Raw genomic sequence first — 25,864 nt, 5'->3', positions numbered from 1 at the left:
CCCCAGAGAGTCCTGGGGACTGTAGATTGTCAAGAGTGCTGACAGTTGTTAGGAGACCCCTATCCCCCTCGCCAAGTTGCAATCCCCAGAGTTCCCTGGGAAAGGGGACTGACTGTTAAACCACTCTGCAATTTGGGAACCCTAACAACTCTCAACAAACTACAGTCCCCAGGATTCTTTGTGGTGGAAGCCATGGCTATTAAAGTCAATATGACAGTGTTTAAAATGGATGGATATGGTCTTAACGAACAAGCAAGCAACCAACAAGCTGGACTCATGTTTTTTGTGTGGGTTCCTTGGGAGTCCATAGAAACACCTCACCCATCCTTGCGAAGCTTTGCCGGTCTTACTGAAAGGCTGTTCGCTTCCCTCAGAATTCCTCAGATGTTCCTCAGAGCATTAGCCACCAAGTTTACCTCAGAGGTTTGCTGGGGTCGGGGATTTGGGGGGGGGGGTCGGGGAAGAATCTGGTGGCAGCTTGCCTCCTTTCAGCGCATAACACTGAAAGGGGATCGCTCTTCCCCACTCCCGAGACGAAGGCATGCAAACGAGCACAGGAGACGAGGTTGAGACGGAGCCTGACAACCGAAAAGTGGCAGACGAAAAGTGGACACAGATGAGGGCTGTAGCTCCTGTTACTTAATCAAAAAAGCTGAAGTGGAGTCACCAGGGCCGTCGCAAAGTCATGTGTTAGAACAACAGCTGATCTGTATTAAAGAAGATTAACTCACAGTGCCACGGCGGAGGGCCCTGGATTATTTTATGTACTTCCCTTGCCATACAAGCCGTCAGCACAATTACTGCCCTCCGAAGTGAATGACTGATCTGTAACCACAGCTAAACAGCAGGCTGCTTAGGGGCCTGGCCTGCTTCATGAAGATGGATTTCCATACCATCAAAGCGCTTTTAATGGGCTCCCTGATCCCGACCACAAGGCCCCGCTTTGCAAGTATATAGGAGTTCGGATGAAGGCTTCCTGTCCAAAAGGATTTGGTCGGTTGTCACTTGACAATTCCCAGCTAGCGCAGGGGAGGAGAGGGGGCCAGCGGAGGAGGAGGAGGAGGAGATAGGTAGACTTGTCTCTGCTTTGGAGGATTAAGAAGAAGGAGGAGAAGGGAAAGGGGAGTACAGATGCTTTCTAAATGCAACCAACTGCTGTATCCACAGCTGAATTCAATGTGCTTAACAAATAACGGCAATTTAGCTATGCTTGCGAGGAATAGCTTGAGTCACTTTGCATTAGCATCTGGCTGAGTGTTAAAGTCATTTCTACATGGGGAGCAGAGAAAAGGAATTTCTGCTCCGAGCATCCTTTCAAGAATGCTTAAATATTTGAATATAAATTCCTTTGTGCTTGCGATCACTTCGTCTTATATTTGACACTCCATTTTCTCCCCGCGCAGCACCACTCTCCCCACCTCCCTTGCTGGGGCTCCTCTATCTGTAGCACCATCAACACTCACTCTTCATTTGCAGCCCCCCCACCTCACACCGCCCATGCTCTTGCCTCCCCCCCCCCCAACCAAAGCTGCCCTTTATTCCTCTAAAGCAGATCTTAGGTGGTGAGAGACGCCTATTATGCCAAGCACTTTTTGTCCTCCAGAGTTCCTCTCTGGAAAATGCCCGAAATTGCAGCAATTTCCCCATATTTTACACTTGGGGGCGTGGCACACAGAGTACGTTCCACTTGTGGGGCTGCTGCATGGGGAGGTCATTGCTGAGCTCGCTGGGAGCATCAGAAAAGGGGGAGAGAGTTAGTTATTGGAGAATGAGGCACTTTCCCCTCTGAAATCAAGAGGGGATTCTTCTTTCTCACTCGCCACAAAAAATGGGCCACACTACATTCATTGCTCAATTTGTGTAATAAGAGAGGCCAGGAAATTTGTCCTGAAGTTACCCTCACAATTTTAAAAGCGGTTTCCCCTCTAATCCTGTAAGTGTTTGGGGTGGCAGCTAAGTAGGTTAGGAAGTCAGGGTCAAAACTGAGATTGCGACGAATGCATGACTTACACCAAACATGGCACCCGCAGAGCCATTCCCACCCCTCCATTATATCTAGAAGAGTTTTTCAGTGTGTCGTGGCAGCAGCACAACCTTCCGTGACTCCCTGCTCACTGCCAGCCAATAACACAGAGGAGTGGCACACAAAATGCAGTGACATCACAGCCAGATGTTCTGCCAGATGTTGGGGAAAGCTTAAGTGCAATTTTCATCATCATCTGCTGCCACACGCTCATTATGTCATCTTGCTTAGTTCTTACTGGTAAGAGAAGGCACTCTTTACATGCTTAGGGGTACCCTTTTTATTATCACTTCACCTCCGCAGGGATGAGTCCTCGTGCTCAGAACGACTTCTGGGGCCAAGTCCAAGTCATTTTTAACTAACCTTGCTGCACACTCTTACCGAGCCAGGGAAAGTACAAAAAGCTCAGTTGGTTAGAGCATGGTGCTGATAATGTCAACGTCGCAGGTTCAATCCCCGTAAGGATGCATATTCCTGCATTGCAGGGGGCTGAATTAAACTGTAAGCCTGACTGTCTTATTGATTGTTATAAGCCCCTCTGGGAGCCTTTTCAGTGGGTAAAAATGCTCTAAATAAAGAAAAGCCAATTGCCAAAAATCAGCTGCAGGGTACTATGATTATAATGACCAGGAGACTCATATGGACTTTTCTTTTTTACTATTACTATTTGTGACACATGGGGATATATTTCCAGGACCACAGAAGAGGAGCAATAGGTTAAGTCACATGCTATGGTCCCAATCAAGACCAGGGATAGTTATTTAATGTCCAAGAATCAGGTTGTTCCAATAAGTTGCTCCAAGGAGGCATAGGCAGGGCTGGGTTTTGATGTGAACTTTCAGAATCTGTGACATCACACAGGATCTGACATGCTGAGAAGGATCAGCTTCTGTTAAAAACAAACAGCTTCTTCCCTGTGATTGTTTAGAATGGATCAAATAAAACTCAAAAAGAGTGTGCTGGAGACCTGTGGTGAATTTTGTTTTACTGGATGTTACTGGGTGAGAGAGGAATGGGATGTCTGCTGTTTTCAGAAGCAGTAGCTTAATGCTCCAGTAATATTTAACTCTGGTCTTAAGCTACCAGTTTCACAATGCTGTGCTGTGAATATAACTCTGTATACTGATAACTGGAGAACAGTGATCACGACAATGCCTCTGCAATCTAAATAGCTAAGGTTTGGGTAAACAACAACATCAACAACAACAGTTTTATATCAGCCTTCATCCGAGGATCACAGGGCAGTTTACAATAAAAATAATCCCCCACAAAGCTACCAGTGACCAGGGATCTTTGCTTTTCAAAGCTTATCACAATCTACCAAGAGGTGTACAACAACTAGAGAAAGCAGACAGAACAGTTTTTCTCCTTCTTTCATAATACTACAACGTGGGAACATCTAAGAAAGCAGAAATGTTGAGAGATTCAGGAAAGACAAAATGAAACACTTCTCCACACAGTGCATAGTTTTAACTATGGAAATAGCTACCAGAAGAGGCACTGATGGCTACTAGGCATGATGGCTTTATGGTCTTCCTCCACGGTCAAAGGTGTTGCACCTCTGAGGACCAGTTGATGGGAATCACAAATGGGGAGAACGCTGTTGCGATTAGGTCCTTCTCATTAGGTGTCTAATGCTGGACTAGATGGACCATTGACCTGAGCAAGCAGCACTCTTCTTCTATCCCCAAGCTAATACTTTCGGTCATCTTGAACTCTCCTGGCCTTCCAAGTCAAACCTGTTTGCTCCACCTTCCCCTTCTTTGCCCTCCCTGTTCATAAGAAACAGTATGTTGTGAGAGGGCCCTGGACTTCAGTAAGCTTGATATTTTATGCACGGAACAGTTGACGGAATGGAGAACTCTTCCCCAACTGGGGCCCCTCCAGATGTGTTGGGCCACAACTTGTGTCAGATCCAGACCACACGGGGAATGGTCAGGTGTGATGGGAATTGGAGAGCACCCTGTTGAAGAAGCCTGTCATGGAGGCTGAGGCCTGCCGCCATCATCTTCCTCCCTCTTTCCTTCTATATATTCTGTATCCTGTCCGGCTGCATCATCAGGACTTTTGATATGCAAATCTGGAACAGTGAAGCCGAACCAACAATGCATGTCCGAACCCCAAGTTCTATGTTTTCCTCAGCTGCAAATTTGTCTCTCAGACAGGATACTTTAGCACAGCTGCACTTCTTTCCCCTTACAGATGTGACATTTTCTTGAAAGAGTGTTTTCAGGGTTTTCGCTCTGCCCCCCCCCACGTCCCTTGTCCTGGCCAACAGCTCTCAATTTCCAGTGTTGTGAAAGTGGCAGGGAAAGGCAGCAGCGAGTCCATTCACACACTCAGCAAGGGGCAGAAAAAAAGCCTGCACTGTGAAAATTCACAGGGGAGCCAGGGGGCGAGGATGAAATACAAGGAAACCAAGGAATTCACACCATGAGAAAGGCAGTAGAAGCATGGCTATTTTTTTAAAGGTGTGTGTGTGTGTGTTTCCTATTGCTCTAGCTCAGGGTTCAAATCCTTTCTCAACTAGGAGGTTCGCAAGATGAACAATTTCCTACCCAACCTCCAATGCGGCGATACCCTGTTTTCCATAGCTGTCAACTTTCCCTTTTTTTGCAGGAAATTCCCTTATTCCAGCGCCGTTTCCCGCTGCTTCCCACTGCTATCCTGGATTGTTAGATATTTCGTAGACTGTCCCCGGGACTGGTGAGGCTGCTGATCCCTTATTGTCAAATCTGAAAGTTGACAGCTATGCTGTTTTCTCTAAATGAGGACTATATTAAGTCAGAGCTGAATAATCTCCATTTTTGTTTATGGCAGGGCTGGGGAACCTCCAGGTGCTGTTAGGCCTATTGGACTCCCATCATCCCTGACTGTGGACCATGCTGGCTGGGGCTGGCAGGAGTTGGAGTCCAAAAACATCTAGAGGGCCACATCTAGGTTCCACAAAAGATCCATGTCAACTTCTACATGAACCAGCAAAGATCAGCAGCCAGCTATAGTAGCAGACACTAAGTTTTATTAAATTTATTATGCCTTTTCTCCAAGGACCTCATTGTCATCTCACTTTCTCCAGTCCATCACAACAACTCTTTGTGGTGGGTTAGGCTGAGTGGGACTGGCTGGACAGAAGCTTCATGGCTGGGTGGAGATATGGTCTCAGGCCACCTCGCTCTTAGCCAGGAACTCTAGCCACTACACCAGCTGAAGAGTACAGGAGCCTAGCGTTTCTGGGATTGTGTGTTGTTTTTTTTTTTTTGCTGTGTCATCTAACATGACTCATAAGAAAAACTCACAAACATGCATGACAGCCTGACGTCACCAGCAGCTTAGCCTCCGTGTCAGCAAAAGCTTTTGCTCCCAGAGAAGCTTGAATAACATTATTTTCAAATCCAGCTCATCTCCCCAACACACGTATTTCCAAAAAAAAAAGCATGTTTTTTTCCCACTTGGACCAAATACTTCAAGGATCACCCAGGCATAATACGTATTGACAGCATGGAATAGCGCTTTTTTAAAAAATACACACACCAAAACACTCATCTTGTTACATTCAAACACATACACCCGTGCAAAAGGGCTTATTAGGGCTTTCTTCTTTCCCTTCTTTGAGTCAGTGTGTGGATTACATAAATAAAAAAACTGGTAGAGTCTGAACATTGCAAAAGAAAGATAAATTGGAGAAGCCCAAATATAATTTCTTAAGCCCCATATCATACCATATCGCGGGTGGCGCTGTGGTCTAAACCACTGAGCCTCTTGGGCTTGCTGATCAGAAGATTGGCGGTTCGAATCCCCGCAACGGGGTGAGCTCCTGTTGCTCAGTCCCAGCTCCTGCCAACCTAGCAGTTCGAAAGCATGTCAAAGTGCAAGTAGATAAATAGGTACCGCTCCGGTGGGAAGGTAAACGGCATTTCTATGTGCTGCTCTGGTTCACCAGAAGCGGCTTAGTCATGCTGGCTGCATGACCCGGAAGCTGTCTGCGGACAAACGCTGGCTCCCTTGGCCTTTAGAGCGAGATGAGCGCCGCAACCCCAGAGTCGTCCGCGACTGGACCTAACGGTCAGGGGTCCCTTTACCTTTACGCCCCATATCAGCGGCTCAAGATGCCCCTCCTATTATTTATTATGCCATCCTCACCCCAGTCTTCCTCCCAATCTCATCCCAAGGTACTCAGGGCGGTCTGAATGGTTGCCTCAAAACAACCCTGTGTGGTAGACAATGGTGAGAGGCAGTGACTGGACCAAGGCCCTCCTCAGAACGAGAGATGGAGACATACCCCTACAGCCACCAAAGCTTGGTTCAAAGCATATCCAAGCATAGAACTAGAGGGGACGTTAATTACATGATCTCTGATAATGCTTCCTGCTCTCTTGGGTAGAGGATACAGCAGGGTGGGTGGGTGTAGAAAGGTTGTGTGGCAGAGGAAGAATTTAAATTCATTGCCCTATCCATTTTTTTTTTTGCCTCTGGCATGTGGCCCCCCAAAATGCAGCCCTCCAAGTAGAAAAGCCCCACCGAACCCCTGTTCCAAACAGAAAAGCTGGTACAGAGAGCAGTCAGGTGCAACACTTGGGAGCCGAACTGCCAAGAGGATTCTTGGAAGACTGACCTTGTCTGTCCTGCAGTTATTCAGACCCAAGTTGTTTGTCACAGCAACCTTCCCGTCGAGCACCTGTTGCTCCCGCCGTAGCTGCTCCTTCATCTGCCGAGCCTCCTGGATCGCCTTGGTAACAGCATCGTGGTCATTTAAGTACCCTGACGATGTGATAGAGGAAAGGATATCTAGGCACGGGGTGGAGGGGAGAGAGGGGACACAAACAGAAGCAAGGTTACCAGGAAACATTGCGAGCAGTTATCTTCAAAACATTCTGGTGGCCTTTTTTTAATGGACTCATCAGTTGCTAGTGCCTCGAATTAGGGATGGAAACACCCTGTGGTATAAATGGACGAGTATTTTATTCATTCTTCAGTCAACGTATGGAAATAAAAGATCATCAGTGGTATCAGGAGGCTTTAAAAACAAGTTTTGAGGATGCTAAATAACTACTTTCCCTCGCTTGGCCAGATAGCACAAGGAAATTGTTTACTGTGTGCAAGATCAATCAATCAATCAATCAAACATACAAAATGAATTTTACTCCCCTTTGGAAGCATGCCACTATTACTCCTGTTTTATAGACAAGCTAGGAAAGAGACCTCCAGGACCACCTTAAGACTACAGAGCCATAACAAAAGCCATGGAGATAAAGATTATGGGTCGGTCCAATACTTGCTGTACTCCGAGTAGGCCCATTGAAATTAACTGGCATGGCCACACTCCAAGAAAACCTGAGGACTGCATTCCTAGAGAGTAATCTGTTGTGGGCTGTTGTGATGGGCTGGGGGAAAGAAGAAGAAGAAGGAGAAGGAGAAGGAGAAAGAGAAAGAGAAGGAGAAGGAGAAGGAGAAGGAGAAGGAGAAGGAGAAGGAGAAGGAGAAGGAGAAGGAGAAGGAGAAGGAGAAGAAGAACCACCAGCCACTTTTCTCTTCCTTTGACGCCCCCTTTCCCTCTATCTCCCTTTTTTGTGGAATGCTCTCCCTAGAGAGGCTCGCCTGGTGCCTTCATTACATAACTTTAGGCACTAGTTGAAACCGTTTTTCTATGACCAGGCCTTTGGCTGATTAACATTCTGTGGACTTTTACTTTATATATAACTTTCATTTTACAACAAACAAAAAGCAAAAAAACCAAACAAACTTAAAAATCAAGTTATTACATGCATCATATTTCGACTCCCCTCTCCCTCTTTCTGCAGTTCCTTATACTTATAATATTTTTACTGCATTTTCAAATTAAACCTAGTCATTATTTATCACATATAATCCATATTGGTTTAATATCACTGCAGGCTTTTACCTTTTACTTTAATCCTGCTAATGTCTTAACCTGTTTGCAAACCATTCTACGGCCTTCTAAATGTTTTTGTGAGGCGTGTTATTGGTTTGTTTCTATTTTTGTTTTGTTATGTGTTTTGAGTTCAGGTTCTGTATTTTTATATTGTGAACAAACAACAACCCCACCCCACTCCGGACACCACTTTTCTCTCCATCTCTCGCTCTGCCCTCCAGGAAGCCCCCCAGAACAGATTTGGGGGGCACACAGGGGGAGGAAGTTCCATTCCACAAGTGGAACTCTGTCCTGGGCACAACCCTTAGTTCTGAGCCAAACACTCATTAAACTGGGCACCAAGCGAGCAGTCCAGGGGAGCCCATTCCAGTGTTTGGGTAGCACTCCCCCAAAGGCCCTTTCCTAACCTCTGACCACGGGCAGCGGCCCTTTGCATCCTGCTCACCTTGCCTTGCTAATGCTACTTATAATCTAAGTCCGCTGCGATAGGAACTAGGTCAAGTTCTGTACAGCACCTAGCACGCCTCGTTGCTGCAGCAAATGAAATCCCATGCAGTAAAAAAACTGGAGCTATAATTGCCTTCCTCTGAGCTGAGCTTATTTAATTGCAGTCTGTGTGGCAGGAACAGAAAATCAAAATATCTTACACCCGTTTCCTTAAACTCGCAAATCCCTTAATAAACCACAGGTGATGATGCTTTTGCTGTAAGATACGGCGGCTGAGCAGATAAATCTCAGCTACGGAACGTCACCCGCAGCTACACAAACGCACACACACACCTCCCTACGCCACCTGTCACTCAGAAACACATAAGGCACCATAGTGCCATGGACTTTAGATTCCCGCTCTGCTAATTCTGGGTCAGATGTTTATTCCTTGGCTGCAGTTCTTTCACACACACACACACACACACACACACACACACACACACACAGTTGGGGAATAAAGACCTCCAGACCCCAATCTATTCAAACAGATGGGGAGGGGGAACCAATTCTAATATCGGCCATTTCTCTACCTGCCTCCCCGTTCCTCTTAACCTGGTCACTTTCTCTATATCTTTTAAAGCTAGGGCATCAAAGTTGCATATTTATTTATTTATTTATTTATTTATTGCATTTTATATATCCCCCCCCCCCCTTCTGAGAGCAGCCTTGAAAACTGCAATATGAAATTGCCCGGAAAGGGGGCTTCTGTTTGTGACATGAGGCTAAATCTAACCAGATCCATTGGTGAATTGTAACAGATGGAGGGGCTGTTAGACAGAAGGCTGGCACTAATCACACGCAAAATGACCGGCTTGCCTCAACATGTTCCATGGATTCCAGCAAACTTTACACCCTAATCCATTTTTAGAACAAAAAACATCTGGGCCATAAATCCTCTAATCTGCCAAAACACGCTATTAAATCCCATGATTTGTTGAAAAACACTAAGATTAAAGAAAGGAAATATAAAATGGCTAACTGCCGCGTTAGGAAAGTGTTATTAATACTCTTTTCTTTTGTCTCAATTATGAATGTTCTGTTCCTAAAGAGCCTTGTCTAATCATGTCACATTACACATCCTTGCCGTATTGCTTGCGCCTTCTATCTGATCTGCCGATTGCCAAAGAATGTACAACATTGTCTCCTCGCGCTCCGCTTTGAAACGTTACGGGGAGAGAAGCTGGAGTCAGGTTCGTCTGCGGCGGCACTGCTGAGAGGTTGTTGGGTGGTTGCTGGTGTGTGTGTGTGTGTGTGCTTTTAAACGCTTCAGAAAAAAATAAAATTGTTTTGAAAGCAACGGAGTTTGGCAACTCCCGCTTCCTTGGGAAATCAAAACCTAGGCGCTTGGGAAGCCTCCCAGTTTGAGTGGGCAGAGGAAGCCTTGGTTAGCGTTGATTTTCGCATTGAAGGTAGTGAGGGGGTAGCAAAATTACAGCAATATTAGGTGGCACGATGTGCTGTATCAGATGGAGCAGGCATTCCGTGAATGCTTTAGGTTTGCTTAAGGAAGAAAAAACACACACCTAACCGCAAGTGCAGTAGAAGGCTAAGATATCGCAGAAGCCTGTTCCCTTTTGAGCTAGCTTTCTACAAGCACTTGCGTTCACTCTTCACATTCGAAAAGAAGACCCCACGCTTCCCCCTGCACTTTAAAGTGGTGTCGTCCTTTCTATCGCATGTGTAGAACAGGCCTGAGCTATTTATTTTCGGGACTTTCTCAGCCCAAGGCTGAAGGTGGGTCAACTATTTTTAAATTCTCTCCGACATGAAAAAACAAAACAAACCCCCAACTGCTTGCATGTAATAAACTAGCACATCAGGGAGAGGCTTAACAAAACCCTAAAATTGAGCCCAGGACAAATTAAAAAGGGACACACTTTTGAGTTTGTGAAAGATTGTTATATTGTTGTTAGAGTATGATGTTTATAATTATTATTATAATTTCGTTATTAGCCTTGGTGAAATATGCTAGTATCTGGAACGCCTGAGTTTCTTCCTTTTCTTGATTATATTAATGAATTTCCCCCTAAGTAAATTTAAAAAAGTGGAGTAGGAATCTACCTTTAGTCAACAGAATGTACTGTCCTCAAAAATCTCCATGTTTGCCTCCTTATTTATTTTTCTTAAAAATGAATATCGATAGATTTATGGTAAAGTAGATATCTATAATATACTGGGATGCAAATGTTAAGAAAATGTCATTTCCCCCCTCTCTTAACTTCCTTCTGTTATAACTTGATTTTTTGTTCTTTAATAAAAACGAATTACAAAACAAACAAAAAACCTACTTTTCTACCTCATTTTTTTCTTTAAATGTGGGACAATATTCATTGCCCACACTCCTTAATTCCAAAGCAGCATTCGCCTAAAACCTCTAGATATTTTGCTGGCTGGAGCTAATGGAAGTTGTTGCCCAAGACATCTTGAGGATACCAGGTTGACAAAAGCTGGTCTAAAGTGCAGGTGTTGACTCGCTCTGTCTACTTTGCCATGTTATGCTGGCAAGGTGGAAGTCTCTACAGTGTGCTACTTTAGCACACTATGCAGGGAATGTCGGAGTGCGGCTGCTCGCCGCTGCAGCATTGCATCTGGTGGAAAGTGGGACAATGCTGACCTAAGAAGGCACACACTTTCCCCACATGGCCTGGGGCTTCTGAGCAGGGCTGAGGGAAAGGTAGCCTACCCAAGGGGGCCCTCAATCCACCATCACAATCTGCATAATGCACAGAACAACTCTTAAAAGCTGTCAGCGGAAGAGACAGGTTGCAGGGAATTAACGGGATCGCGGAACTCGTATTTCAGGAAGGCTGCAGCTCTAGTCGACATTTCGGAAATCGTGTCCTTCCCCGCAGAGAGCACACGTTGCAGTGAGATCATCAAGATTGACCTCACTGCTGTTGTGGGTGGGAGCGACTGGATAGCCACAACAACCCGATTGGTGGTCCCTCGGTTGCTGGGGCAAATCTGGCCAATGGGATCATTTCATGAATTAACCGAGGGACGTATATATACCACTGCACGTTGCATTCAGTTTCCTCTTTTTTGCCTTCTGCACCGGATCACCTGCCCACCCTCCATATATTTAGGGTTCATTATGCGGGTGGCACTGTGGGTTAAACTACAGAGCCTAGGGCTTGCCGATCAGAAAGTCGGCGGTTCGAATCCCTGTGACGGGGTGAGCTCCTGTTGCTCAGTCCCTGCTCCTGCCAACCTAGCAGTTCGAAAGCACATCAAAGTGCAAGTAGATAAATAGGTACCACTCTGGTGGGAAGGTAAATGGTGTTTCCGTGTGCTGCTCTGGTTCGCCAGAAGCAGCTTAGTCATGCTGGCCACATGTATGCCAGCTCCCTTGGCTGATAAAGCGAGATGAGCGCCGCAACCCCAGAGTCATCCACAACTGGACCTAATGGTCAGGGGGTTCCTTTACCTTTATCTTTATGACCTTGCTATGCCGTCATGGGTCATCTGCTTTTGGGACAGGGGCCCAGTAGGAATTTTCCCATTTGGCTGATTGGCTGGTGCCACTTGGGTTTCGCCTGCCGCGTAGCAAATCGTCACAACTTTGTAAGGTTTGGTGGTTAGGCATTGGTTCAAGGTGGAGGGGAGGGGAGGTTGTCACACCTGCCCCTCCCATGTGCAAATGGTATTCTGTTAAAGGAATCCAGGGGCTCGCCTTGCTTTTGTCTGTTCCCAATTCAAGGGGTTAGCGCCACGCCAGAACCCCTGGGATCATTTGGGGTGAACTTGAATCTGAACCTGGTCCAATGCTCTGCCAGGATGTTTTCCCTTACTGACATCTGCCTCAGTCCAGGCCTTAGTGCTGCCCTGCTGAGGTCAGGTGCAGCTAGTCGGGAACCAACGCCTAAGCAAACCACTCACGATCTGCAATCAATAAAGTTTGGCCAAAATTATGCCCATAACCTTAAACTAAATTCCGTGTCAATTGTGTCTTGATTTATTGGGGGAGGTCTTGGGATCTGAACACGCAACACTTCAAAATCCCCTCAGGATGTGCAGAGAAGGGAGTCCTGCTTTACAGAACAATCACAAGTTGATCTTTGAGACCATCATAGGATACTTCAGGAGGAGCAGGAGGAGCCAATTAGAGCTATTAGTTGTACCAAATGCAAAGTCTTGATAGGAATGCTTTAAATTCCACCAAGATGGAGCTGCTGTTGGCAGGTGGTTCGCCAATTTTTGGAGACAGTGCTGCATCTGTTTCTGGTGGGGTTTCACTTCTGAAACTTCGCTTTAGGGTGCATGTGTAGGAAGCCCAAGCAGGCTACCAAAACATCACCTAAGGCTGGTGTGATAGATATGGCCTTGGCTGGCCTGGCCAGTTTATGGATCACTATTTTGGCTATTTGGATCACTATGATGAATTGCATGCGAGGGTGCCATTGAAGATGGTTCAGAAACTTCAGGTAAAACAAAATATGGCAGCTAAGTCACAAACTGAGCTTAGGCACATGCAGGAAACTGTGGCAATCTTAAAAATGCTACTAAGATGTTCCTCAAAGACTCTTTTCCAGATTCTGTGTTTGGAAGTGAAGCCAGTGATGATCAATGGCAGGAATGTGCTGACTCTCAAATGCTGTACCTAGAGAGGCTCAAGTCTGATTATTTTTGGCACCAGGTGAGAAGATATTTCTTTTTGCCAGGGCATTTTTGTTTCTGAGCTTTGACAGATTTGACTTTAAAGGAGAACTGAATCAACTTTCTGCCTCATTCTGCTTCTAACCATCTCTTCCTGACTGTAACTCAAACAGCAACCTGGCAGCAGCCAGAGATTTCCCAAACTTAAAGGAAAGAAGAAGAAGAAGAAGAAGAAGAAGAAGAAGAAGAAGAAGAAGAAGAAGAAGAAGGAGAAGAAGAAGAAGACGACGACGACGACCAGGCTCCATTATCCTAGCCGGCACGCACCACGATCCCCTTCAGTAACCTCAAAAAGTCCCTTTCTATATCTGTCTCACAAAGATATACAGTGGCGAAGCCCATGTCATTAACAATAACTTAAATATGTTATCTTTTGGTCCACAGTTTCCCATGGTTTATTAATGGTATAACACATTAATTCTCCTTACAAGAGTGACCTTTACAACTCCAGTCATCCTCACAGCTTTTATCCAATTACATTATCACTCATTACAGGTACAGCCTTTCAAAATCTACATTTCACTGAAAGGGAGGGAGGGAAATGGCGAGGATTCCAAATGCAGGGAAGAGACCAGAAAGTGGGAAGGAAAAGATTTTATCTGGAAAATTAAGAAGTGCGTGCAGCTACTCCGAGGCTCGTTGAACAAGCTTAAAAGTGCCTTTGAACGTTGGATTTGGGGGGGGGAGTTTGTCTGGACTGCAGTTGTGTGTGGCATCCCAACAGCTCTCCTGGTACCCTCACCCAGTGACACCAGTGCGCACCCAGTGCCCCAACCCATGCGCCCAATGTTCGAAACTGTTCTAGGCGCATATTGCGACAGGGAATTTTATTAGCGCGAGCAGTTTCTGAGCTCTGGGCGCAGGACTGCGCCTAAGATTTCAGGTTAAAACTGCAGACTAGAAGGAAAGGAGGACCTTTTTCTCTGCCTCCCCACTTACAGCTACTCTGTAAAGAGTGGAGAAGAATCCCTCTTAAGAATATTAGGGGGCTGGGCAGGGGAAGGACTACTAGACCATGTGAAAAATGAACATAATATTTTAGCTGCAGTCTATTCATTTTCAGCTTTGTATTCTTGTTATATTAAAAAAAAGTGTGCCTTTACATTCCATGCTTGTCTTTGTCCACTGAGTTTTCTTGGCAGGGATACTGGAGTGGCTTGCCGGTTCCTGCTCCAGGTGGATCACGTTTGGTCAAAACTCTCCACTGTGACCTGTCCATCTTGGGTGGCCCTGCACGGCATAGCTCATAGCTTCTCTGAGTTATATAAGCCCCTTTGCCACGGCAAGGCAGTGATCCATGAAGGGCATCTTAAAAAGCAGAGACATCACCTTGCCAACAAAGGTCCATATAGTAAAAGCTATGGTTTTCCCAGTAGTGATGTATGGAAGTGAGAGCTGGACCATAAAGAAGACTGATCGCCGAAGAATTGATGCTTTTGAATTATGGTGCTGGAGGAGACTCTTGAGAGTCCCATGGACTGCAAGAAGATCAAACCTCTCCATTCTGAACGAAATCAGCCCTGAGTGCTCACTGGAAGGACAGATTGTGAAGCTGAGACTCCAATACTTTGGCCACCTCATGAGAAGAGAAGACTCCCTGGAAAAGACCCTGATGTTGGGAAAGACGTAGGGCACAAGGAGAAGGGGACGACAGAGGACGAGATGGTTGGACAGTGTTCTCAAAGCTACCAGCATGAGTTTGACCAAACTGCGGGAGGCAGTGGAAGACAGGAGTGCCTGGCGTGCTCTGGTCCATGGGGTCATGAAGAGTCGGACACGACTAAACAACAACAACAACAGACATTCAATTGTTGTGCCCATATCCTAGGTTTAAGGTGCCAGCTCCTAGCTTTCATATCCCAGTTTCTAACACCGTATGCACCAGAGTAAACATTTCCCTTGATGCACACGAGGAGGGATATATCAAAACCAGGGACGCTTTTTTATTATTAGAGGAAATGTGCTGCGGACTATGGTGGGACTGCCTTTGAAGACGCTCAGAAGCTTCAACTGGTTCAAAATGTAGCAGCCAGACTTTTGTCCTGTGAGAGGTGTTCTATTACTCTCCTACCTAGCTAGATCTGTTGCTATTTCAATGCCCGGCCTTTACCACCCTGCAGAGTCTGGAAATAGTATACGTTAGGGAAGCTCCTACTGCCAGAATTGGTGTGAAATTTTAAAAACAACAATAATAAAGAGAATAGATAACAGAGGGGCTGAAAACATTGACGAATGTCACTGTCCCCCACAAGCACTCAGTTGGGCGCCATCTTTTTCCCCCCTTGGTCCCCTTCCCCTGCAAATTTTGAAGCCAAAATTTTTCAAAGGAGAACTTTCAGCCCAGTCATAGAAACTCGCTTCCTTTTTCTAAACGAGAGCTTAAAATTAAGGACCCACATTAATCCTTGAGGAGGTTAGGTTCTCCGAGGTTTCTTTGGCAGAGGTTATTCCTCTGATCTCACGAGAGTCCTGCATTAAAATAGCTGCACTGGTTGCCAATTCTTTCCCACACTGAATTCAAGGTGCTCTTGGTTAGTGTTTAAAGCCCTAAATGACTCAGGCCCCCCCAAAGCTGAAAGATACCCCCCTCTTTCCCTGGAGATTAGACTAGATGACCCACAGGACCCCTTCCAGTTCTACAACTCTATGAGTCTATGACCCTCTAGGGTGTTAAGATCAGCACTGGCCCTCTTTGCCGCTCCACCGCACTCATAAACTCTGGGTGGCAGCAGCCTGGAAGAGGGCATTCTCTTTGGCAGCCCCTAAGTTGTGGAACTTCCCCCACTTAATAATAAACAAACAAACAAACAAACAAACAAACAAACAAACAAACAAACAAATGACATCTTCATTATACAGCTTTCAACAAATGCTGAAGATGTACCTTTTTACCCTGGCTTTTGATACTTGAAATGTATTTATTTTTTAGGATCCCCTCTCCCTCCATATCTGTGACTGTAAATTGTTTTGAACTGTTTTCAGAGTGGTGCTTTAATGGTTGTAACCCACCCTGGGACATTAGTGAAGGATGAGATCTTCATCATCATCACCATCAGATCTATTTTTCCAGAAGAAGAGGTGCCGGAACTCACCATGAACACCTCTATTATTATTATTATTATTATTATTATTATTATTATTATTATTATTAATTTTATTATTCATACCCCGCCCATCTGGCTGGGTTTCCCCAGCCACTCTGGGCGGCTCCCAACAGAGGACTAAAAACAGAATAAAACTTCAAACATTAAAAAAAACTTCCCTTCTCTTATAATGGCAATAGCGCCCACCTGAGAGGTGCCAGAACTAAGTTCTAATGGGGGGGGGGGGAGTCTTGATAATCATAATCACCATCTGTGCTCTTCTCTGAAAAGTAAAAGGAAGAGAACTTACCTATTGTGTTGACTCTGGCCGAAGGACTGGCTAACGTTGCTGGTATAGATTTGAGCGAGCTGCTCCCGCTGTTTATTCTCAAGGGCGGCATGTGAGGAGAGGTGGGTGATGTGGGAGACTTGCTGTCTGCAGTCTTGGTTTTTGCCGAGAGATTCAATGGCTGGGCCACGTCGTCCTAAAATGGGCATAAGAAAACCAAGCAGGTGAGACAGGCCATACTGGTGCGACTTCAGGCATATATACTGAAGGCGCCAGGCAAACCTCCCTGGGGAGAGAATTACACAAATGGGGAGCCACAGCAGAAAAGGCCCGTTCTCATGTTGCCGCCCTCCAGACCTCTTGTAGGGGAGGCACATGAAGAAGGGAACATCAGATGATGTTCACAGGGTTGCGGTCGGTTCCTTATGTGGAACAGTTGAAGGAGCTGGCTATGTTTGGCCTGGAAAAGAGGAGACTGAGAGGAGATATTATAGGCATCTTCAAATATCTCAAGGGTTGTCACATAGAAGATGGAACAAGCTTGTTTTCTCCTGCTATGGAGGGTAGGACTCAAACCAAAGGAGATTCCAACTAAACATCACAAAGGACTTTCTGATAGCAAAAACAGTCAGAAAGCTGTTCGACAGTGGAATAGACTCCCAGCCTTGGAGGTTTTTAAGCCAAGGTTGGATGGTTATCTGTCATTGATGCTTTAGCTGAGAGTCCTGCACTGCATGCCAAGCTCCTTCAAGTGCTCCACATAAGACTTGGTTTCCAGACCCTGGCTCATCTTGGTGGTCCCCCTTTGCACATGTTCCACTTGTCAACATCCTTCTTAAATTTTGGTGCCCAGAATTGGACACAGTATTCCAAGTGTGGTCTGACCAAGGCAGAATAGAGTGGGACTGTTTTACTTCCCTTGATATGGGCACCACACTTCTGTTGATGCAGCCTGGAATACCATTCCCCTTTTTTGCTGCTGCATCACACTGTTAACTCATGTTAAGCTTGTAGTCCACTAAGACTCTTAGTCCCCCGCCTTATATTTTTGCATCTGGTTCTTCCTGCATAAGTGCAGAACCTTACATTTGTCCCTATTGAACTTCATTTTATTAGCAGGGGACCAGTTCTCCAATCTCTTAGAGCAGACGATGTTATTTATACCCCCCTTTTAAAAATAAATAATACAAACATTGCTGTGACGAAAACGAAATGTGATCATGAATGACGATGGTTCCAGATTGCTAACCAAATATGCCTTTCTTCATAGAAAGCAAAGAACACCCCCTGAACACACAAATTATAATAATTTGTACATTAAGCAGAAAGATTGCCAGCAAGGCCTCTTAAGCAAACATTTCTTTGCTGCTAGAGTAGATTTGGCCGAGCTTAGAAATGTAATTGAGATTTCGGCCTTGGCCACTGTTACCATCTTATTGCACCCTCTGTCACTTTCGTGAAGTCGGTGAGGCTCAAGCCACACTAGAAACTTGAGTCAGGGATCTGGCAGGCACATCCGGCAGAATGACGTGGCAAAGTTCTAAGGAAGCAGCCTAGACTGTGCCATTTCAGACGACAGATAGGAAAAGCCACAACTTTGAAGAAACAACACCCCCTCCCCCCGCAAATAGAAAAATAGCTCCAAAAGGAATGCTTGGGGCTACAGCCTTTGTGACTAATGCGCAATACAGTGTTACCTCTGGTTACAAACTTAATTCGTTCAGGAGATCCGTTCTTAACCTGAGGTACTACTTTAGCAAATGGGGCCTCCTGTTGCTGCCATGCCGCCGCCACACAATTTCTGTTCTCATCCTGAGGTAGAGTTCTTAACCCGAGGTACTACTTCCAGGTTAGCGGAGTCTGTAACTCAAAGTGTTTGTAACCTGAGGTGTTTGTAACCCGAGGTACCACTGTATATTAGCTTTAGGATTTTGAGGTGGGTGGGCAGCTGGGTGGAGCAATAAAAATGAGCACCCCTTGCCCTCAATTTAAGGGTCACTGTCTACTTGGCCACCTAAGGGTTCTGCCACCTCGTGATGGGGTCTGAAACACCACTGTGAGGAATGAAAACCAGAGCAACGAACCCAGATCTCATTGGAATTTGAGGGTTTCGAAGCAAGGCAGTCCATCCATCTCCACTGCCAACGTGGCTAAAAAGAGCTTGCAAAGCGGTGGTAGTGGTGGTGGGGCTACAGACTACATTGCTGCAAGTGGAAAGTGCAACTTAAGAGGACTTTGCATTGTGCACCATCTGACTGGGTGGGGGCGGGGGCTGGGGGCAGCAAAGCTGGAATGACCTGGCAGAAGCAGAGGAGAGGTTGCTCTGCCAAAGAGGCTTTTCCTGACCTCTGGGAACACATCCTTTGCGTACTGCAGCCTATTTAAATGACCTTGATGGCAAGAAATTACAGCCAAAGCGTGAGAGATGCAAGGAGCCACGGAGGGAGGTTTTTTAAAACAACAACAACAACAACAACAAAAGAAGAAGAAATAATAATAATAATAATAATAATAATAATAATAATAATAATAATAATAATGCACCCTTACTGCTTTGGAAACAAAGCCCCAGACCTACTCCCTCCCCATCCCCAGCCAGTTTTCCCCCTCCCTTTATTTTCTTTCCCCTTTCATAGAGATCTTCATTTCATCATAAATGCACAATACGGTGAATTTCCTGGCACATCTGGGCCCATAGACAATCGTGCCATTGTCGTTTACTGAACAATACCGCCAGTCACTGGCTTATCTACTGAGTCGCTAGCTTATCCCAAAAACGTCTGACCAGTAAATATATCCATAATGGACGTCCAGCGGCAACTGGCACACACAAAAGTCAGACCTTCCCCATCACTGCCTCCAGAGACGGCAGTTGTACAGACAGAGAAAGAGAGAGAGAGACAAAGAGAGAGAGAGAGAGACAGACAGACAGACAGAGATTGACAGTTCTCTTCCTCCTGTTCCCTTCCTCTTATCCCATAAGCAGTTCTGAAACTACCAGCCGCGGTTATAGAAGTGGAGAGGTAAAGGCAGTTGTGAAATACGTTGTGTAAATGAATTATGCTGCTGATATTATCCTCCCTGATGAAATAATTGTATTAAATTAAGCAGGGATGCTCACATGACAGGATGGCGGAATTAGATAATTCTCCTCCGCAACACCAGCGCACACACACGTGTGCACAGACACACACACTGGTACTTCCTCCCTGCTCCCCCCATCCCAGCTTGCCTTTCTCAAATTCTGATTAAGAATAATGCTTCTCTTTCTCTCGAGAAGGGAATTTATGCATCTGCAGAGACACATAGAAATGAAAGAAAGTGGGGGGGGGGGGTAGAGAGACACACAGGGGATGGACAGACACCAAAGTCGTAAATTTTAGCTAAGACAGTGAAAAATGTGAGTGATCTCCCCCCCCCCGCTTCCTCTCACCCCTCCCTAAAACCCGGGAACAGAATCATCCTGAAACTACTATTGTTTCTGCAACTTGTTGCTGGGCAAAACACTTTTCTGATGCTGTTCGTCCACCAAGCCACTCAGTGAAGTACACTTTTTCCAGCTCCCACGTGGAGGAATAGATGGCAGCTGAGAATTAAAACATAAAAGATGACTTGTTGGATCGGGCCAACCGGATGCTTCTGGAAAGGTTTGCAAGCGAAGTAGAACGGCACTAGTATACAGCAACCAGAGGTATTCTGCACCCGAACAAAGAAGCTGTATCCCACTGTCATGGCTAAAATAGCCAATGACCCTCTGTGTGTTTGTACGCTCCTTTTAAAAAGCAACCTAAGCCAGTGACAATCAGCGTACAATTGTGGCAGAGGGGAATCTTCCCCACTGTTTATGCTGAGTGGACATGTACTGGTTAAGCGTGCCAGACTAGGACTGGGGTGACCATGAAACTTACTGGGTGACCTTGGACTAGTCACAACTGCTCATTCCTGCATTGCAGAGCCCTGATGACTCCCGGGGTCCCTTCCAGCTCTACAACTCTATGAACCTGCTTCACCGGACTGTTGTGAGGATAAAACTGAGAGGAGGAGGAGGAGAAGAAGAGTTTGGATTTGATATCCCGCTTTATCACTACCCAAAGGAGTCTCAAAGCAGCTAACATTCTCCTTTCCCTTCCTGCCCCACAAGAAACTCTGAGAGACTTCAGAGAAGTGTGACTGGCCCAAGGTCACCCAGCAGCTGCATGTGGAGGAGCAGGGAAGCGAACCCGGTTCACCAGATTACGAGTCCACTGCTCTTAACCACTACACCACACTGACTCTCACAGTCCCGAGTCCCTTAGATGAAAAGCATCTTATAAATGTAAAAAAATAAAATGGAGTTTACCATATTGTTCGGTTTGGCCTGGAGCAGGTGTTCAAATGGTACATCCCAAACTGATCTACTACCTGGCAATGTTTCTTTCAGTCCTGGGGAACACCAAAGTTTGCACACCATTTTATGACAGCCTGGTTGGCCTTAATAAAGGTACAGATTTCCATTACAGTGGTACCTCTGGTTGCGAACGGGGCTCTTGGAACATGAGCAGAACGCAACCTACGTCTGTGGGGCCACGATTCGCCGCTTCTGTGCATGCGTGTGATGTCATTTTGAGCATCTACACGTGCGCGAGCGGCGAAACCCGGAAGTAACCTGTTCCGTTACTTCCGGGTCACTGTGGGACGTATCCTGAAAGAACGTAACCTGAACCGAGCATAACAAGAGGTATGACTGTATTTTTCACCAGCATGCCCATCTTTACTCTTTAAATATATCCCCAAGCCACCCTGACTGCATTTCTCGGTGCTTTTGCTTTTCACTTATTTAGCATCCTCGCCTTCCCATTCCGCAATTTCCACAACTTTACTCCGCACAGCACTGGAAGATGGGAGTTCCTGGGCGTATTGAGCTGTTTGCCATTATGCCAGCTCTGGAGATATGACTTAATCATCCTGCTTTCTGCACAGAGTTCGCCCCCCCTCCCCTTTTATAGTCTGCAGCTGGCTGTCGGACAAACAACAAATGCTACTTTTAATTCTCTGTTTCGGGTCACCTCCCGCTCCCCTGCTCCCCTCCTTCCTCATCCTCTTTTGTCTTCTTTACCATGATGCCTTGCTGCTTCAATGAAAATATGGCATCCGGTTACAATGACCTGCTTGCCTGCCCAGAAACCCTCGGCTTTTATGCCTGTCTATTCCATATGCTGTTTTGCTGAGATAGCGAGCCGGTGTGCTGTTTCCCCAATGCATCTGGCACCGTGGTTTGTCTGTGTTTTACACACAATTCATCAAGAGGAGGGGAAGAGGGAAGAGGGATGGCAGAACAAAATCTTCCAGCGGATTTCCTCAGCACGGCAGCCGAGCAATCTTGAGACCCGGAGCGGCAGAGACCTCCCTGCACTTACACGCACAGGGGTAACAGTGACCCACCATGACCCTGAGGCATGCCACCTGTTCCACTGTTCCGTGTTAGCATTTAGCATTTTTTTGCTTAGCAAGATTTATATACTCCTTAATTGAGCAAATATATGGGTGTAGAATATTTATTTAAAACAGCAATAAAAGCAAACCGTGAGAAAACAGTAGAAATAAAACCAACACCTGTTCAAAAAACACAAGATGAATATAATAAAATTAAATATCTGTGTAGGCTTGCCTAAACAAAATACAGTGGTACCTCGGGTTACATACGCTTCAGGTTACAGACTCCGCCAACCCAGAAATATTACCTTGGGTTAAGAACTTTGCTTCAGGATGAGAACAGAAATCGGATGGTGGCGGCGTGGCGACAGCAGAAGGCCCCATTAGCTAAAGTGGTGCTTCAGGTTAAGAACAGTTTCAGGTTAAGAACGGACCTCCGGAACGAATTAAGTACTTAACCCGAGGTACCACTGTACTTATAGACTTGTAGAGTTGGAAGGGACCCTGAGGGTCATCTAGTCCAACCCCCTCCAATGCAGGAATGTCAACATGCGGTCCCTCATCCAATTTTAAACCATACCAGACCCTGCTTAGCTTTGCAAATGCACTAGCCGTTTTATTGCTGTACCACTCGGAGGACCTTTTGAAAGCATCCCACTAAGCTAAACACAGTCTACCAGGGACTAAGTAAGCTTCCTGTTTTTGGTATCCTTTGAGGAATAAATCCCTGGCAGGATATAATACATAGCAACAGTGGCCGGCGTGATGGGGCAGTGCCAGAGTCAGTGCAGCGCAAATGCACCAGCAGAGCCAATCTGCTGTTCTAGTCCCTGCATACGCACCAGGCTGACCTCGCTGCTGCCTCTCCTCTCCTCTCCACCTGTCCCTTCAATAAGCAGCAGTGACTCACCTGTCAGGCCAGGTATATGCCACCCCCCACATCACACATGATGGAGGGCTAGGAAGCATGGGGGTTCATGCATTTGGCAAGTGTTTCGAAGTACCAAAAATACCCCCCAATGAGAAGTTCTTTTCAACCTCAGTGGAAAAATTTAAAACATATATGAAGCTTTGGCTCTATGGTCGGCCAAAGAGACCATCAACTCCTCTCCTTTTGCAAACTGGCCACCACTGCTTTTGTGGTTTATTATATGGCTCCTCCAGATAACTGGCAACCCCTAATAACTAGAGCATTGTTCAGCTAGATTTCCCACACCACGGTTGTTTGGTTTCAATGCTAGCCCCCACTCCCAGTTCTCCATAAATAGGTTCAGGCTAGCTGCTAAACAGGAAATGAGTGTCTTAGCTACAGATCAGCAGGGATCAACACAGCATCTGCAAATCCCTCAGGGAGGCCAGGAGCCAATTTCTTACTTTGCCTCGAACAATACACAGTGTTTCATGAGAGGCAAGAGAAAGGCTGAGAAATCGTGTTGGAACTAGAGGGAGATTCCCCCTTCATCAAAAGCAGCACTTCTTCTCAATATCCCTCCCCATTGAATAGGCAGCATTTGGGATGAATAACAGTAACTGACAAAGCTCTTTATCAACACTCATTAAATTAACTCTCAGTGAAACATCCTTATCCCGACATTGCAAATAAAGGCGACCCCAGGTGTCTGGCTCACTGAGTGACTTTCTCCCTTGCCACAATGGAAATAAATTGCAACGTCAGAGAACATGAGATACTATCGGGAGGGTCAGATGGAACAAGACAGGTGCAGCTAAAGCATATACAGAATACAATGAACGCTCGGAAGATTTTCTCATGGGTGTTTCAGCAAAGGGCTGGATAAGTTGGCCTCTGGAGGTTTTCTCCTCAATACGTGTCTTTAGGAGGCAGTGGCCAAAGGCAGAGATCATATGAACATAACAAATAAAGGCTTTGTTACTGGGTTTTAGAGTTAATCAGACCCTGACCAGGATGCGGGTGGTGCTGTGGGTTAAATCACAGAGCTTGCCGATCAGAAGGTCGGCGGTTCAAATCCCTGTGATGGGGTGAGCTCCTGTTGCTCGGTCCCTGCTCCTGCCAACCTAGCAGTTCGAAAGCACGTCAAAGTGCAAGTAGATAAATAGGTACCACTCTGGCAGGAAGGTAAACGGCGTTTCCGTGCGCTGCTCTGGTTCGCCAGAAGCGGCTTAGTCATGCTGGCCACATGACCCGGAAGCTGTACGCCGGCTCCCTCGGCCAATAAAGCGAGATGAGCATCGCAACCCCAGAGTCGGCCACGACTGGTCCTAATGGTCAGGGGTACCTTTACCTTTACCTTTAACCCTGACCAGGACCACACCTGTAATATACAGCAGAGCACTGCAGCTAATTTCTATGGTGGTTTATTTTCAACTGCCTTTTTAGGGTATTCCGATAGGCATTACTTTATTATTTCATCCGAGATAACTTGACTTATGGTACCGCACCCTACACAGTGGTGGCCCCCAAACAGGGCATTCTCTCTTATAGCCCCTGATGCCTCAACCTCTAACATACCAGGCCAAGTTCTAGGTGCTGCTATTAGTACATAAAGCCCATAACTGCTTGGGACAAACTTGTCTGCGGGATCGCTTCACACAATATACGCCCACTCAACACCTTCAACCTGTGGAACTGACACTGTGGCAAATGTCACCTAATATTTCTCCTGCCTTACTGGTATCAAGGAGGAACTTTCATGATATACTCTCTTTGTTGCCTGTTTAAAACATTTTTGTTTAGGCAAACTCATCCAGGCATGTAGAAGTTACATGGCTTTCTTTTGAGCTACTGTTGATTCTAACCATCTTCTGAATATTTTAAATACCTGACTTTTTAAAAAAATCAGTGATTTCACAGTTTTGTTTTATATCTTCGTAAACTTCCTAGAAGTCTTCTTAGGCAGCATATAATTTTTGTTAAACAAATACGTGAACCACCAGCTGCTTCAGGCATCTTGTAAAGACTTATCTTTTTGCCTAGACTTTCCCTGATCCAGAAAATCAGAACCTTGTTTTATGCACTTGAATTCCAAGAATTTCTGTTTCTATATGCTTTTACACAACGGTTTCATTGTTTTTATGATTTTTTTTTTAACAGTCTTGCTTTTCTGTTGCACACCGCTTAAGAGACTTGTAAAATATTAAGCAGCTTATAAATACTTCCAGATAAAAAGGAACAAATAAACCATTCCTCCCAGAAGATGCCTTCAAAAGAGATTTAGTCAGGTTCATGACTACTCCATGTGGAGGAGTGATGTTGCATTCACATCCAGACAAAAGACTTCCTACAGACATCTGGTTGGCCACTGTGAGAACAGGATGCTGAACTATGGTGGGCTATTGGTCTAAGGCTGCAGGATTCTTTTTATATACTGTATTTTTCAATGTATAAGACGATGTTTTTTGCTAAAAAAAAATTGGGGTCATCTTATACATGGATGTGAATGCACAGGGGTTTGGGCACTGGCTCTGGCGGCCTGGGCTGGGGTTTGGGCTCTTGAAATATGGCAACCCTAACTTTGGGTGACCTCTGCCCAAAGTTTGATGTTTAAAATACTGGTTTCTTAATTTTGAGTTCAAAAAAACAGGGGTCTTCTTATATATGGGGGCATCTTATACATGGAAAAATGCGGTATTTAAAGAGTGCGCCAGTAATACGGGGATACTTCCTGAAATAATAGCTTATTTTCCTGTTAGTACTGAGCTGGGAAAGGACTGCAGAAAGAATAAGAAACAAAGGTCCTCAAAATAGGAAGTACCGTATTTTTTGCTCTATAAGACGCACCAGACCACAAGCCGCACCTAGTTTTTGGAGGAGGAAAACAAGAAAAAAAATATGCTGAATCTCAGAAGCCAGAACAGCAAGAGGGATCGCTGCGCAGTGAAAGCAGCAATCCCTCTTGCTGTTCTGGCTTCTGGGATAGCTGCGCAGCCTGCATTCGCTCCATAAGATGCACACACATTTCCCCTTACTTTTTAGGAGGGGAAAAAGTGAGTCTTATAGAGCAAAAAATACGGTAGCCTTTTGCTGATTCAGCCCATTGGTCCAC

At 45.7% G+C, this 25,864-nt stretch overlaps 1 protein-coding gene across 10 annotated transcripts in view; it reads right to left on the bottom strand.

The window, feature by feature from the left end:
* Positions 1-25,864, bottom strand: part of SOX5 (SRY-box transcription factor 5) — a 771,121-nt gene that overhangs the window by 37,766 nt on the left and 707,491 nt on the right. For all 10 annotated transcript variants that reach the window (XM_028746002.2, XM_077935293.1, XM_028746004.2 and 7 more), the window contains 2 exons: positions 16,452-16,626; positions 6,636-6,808 (listed from right to left, as the gene is read on the bottom strand). In XM_028746002.2, coding sequence (XP_028601835.2) covers positions 6,636-6,808; positions 16,452-16,626 — 348 coding nt within the window. The remainder of the gene's footprint in view (positions 1-6,635; positions 6,809-16,451; positions 16,627-25,864) is intronic.

This window comes from Podarcis muralis, chromosome 10, assembly GCF_964188315.1.
Source record: "Podarcis muralis chromosome 10, rPodMur119.hap1.1, whole genome shotgun sequence".
NCBI lineage: Eukaryota > Metazoa > Chordata > Lepidosauria > Squamata > Lacertidae > Podarcis > Podarcis muralis.
Note: the sequence above shows the minus strand (reverse complement) of the source record. Positions and strands in the feature narration are given on the sequence as shown.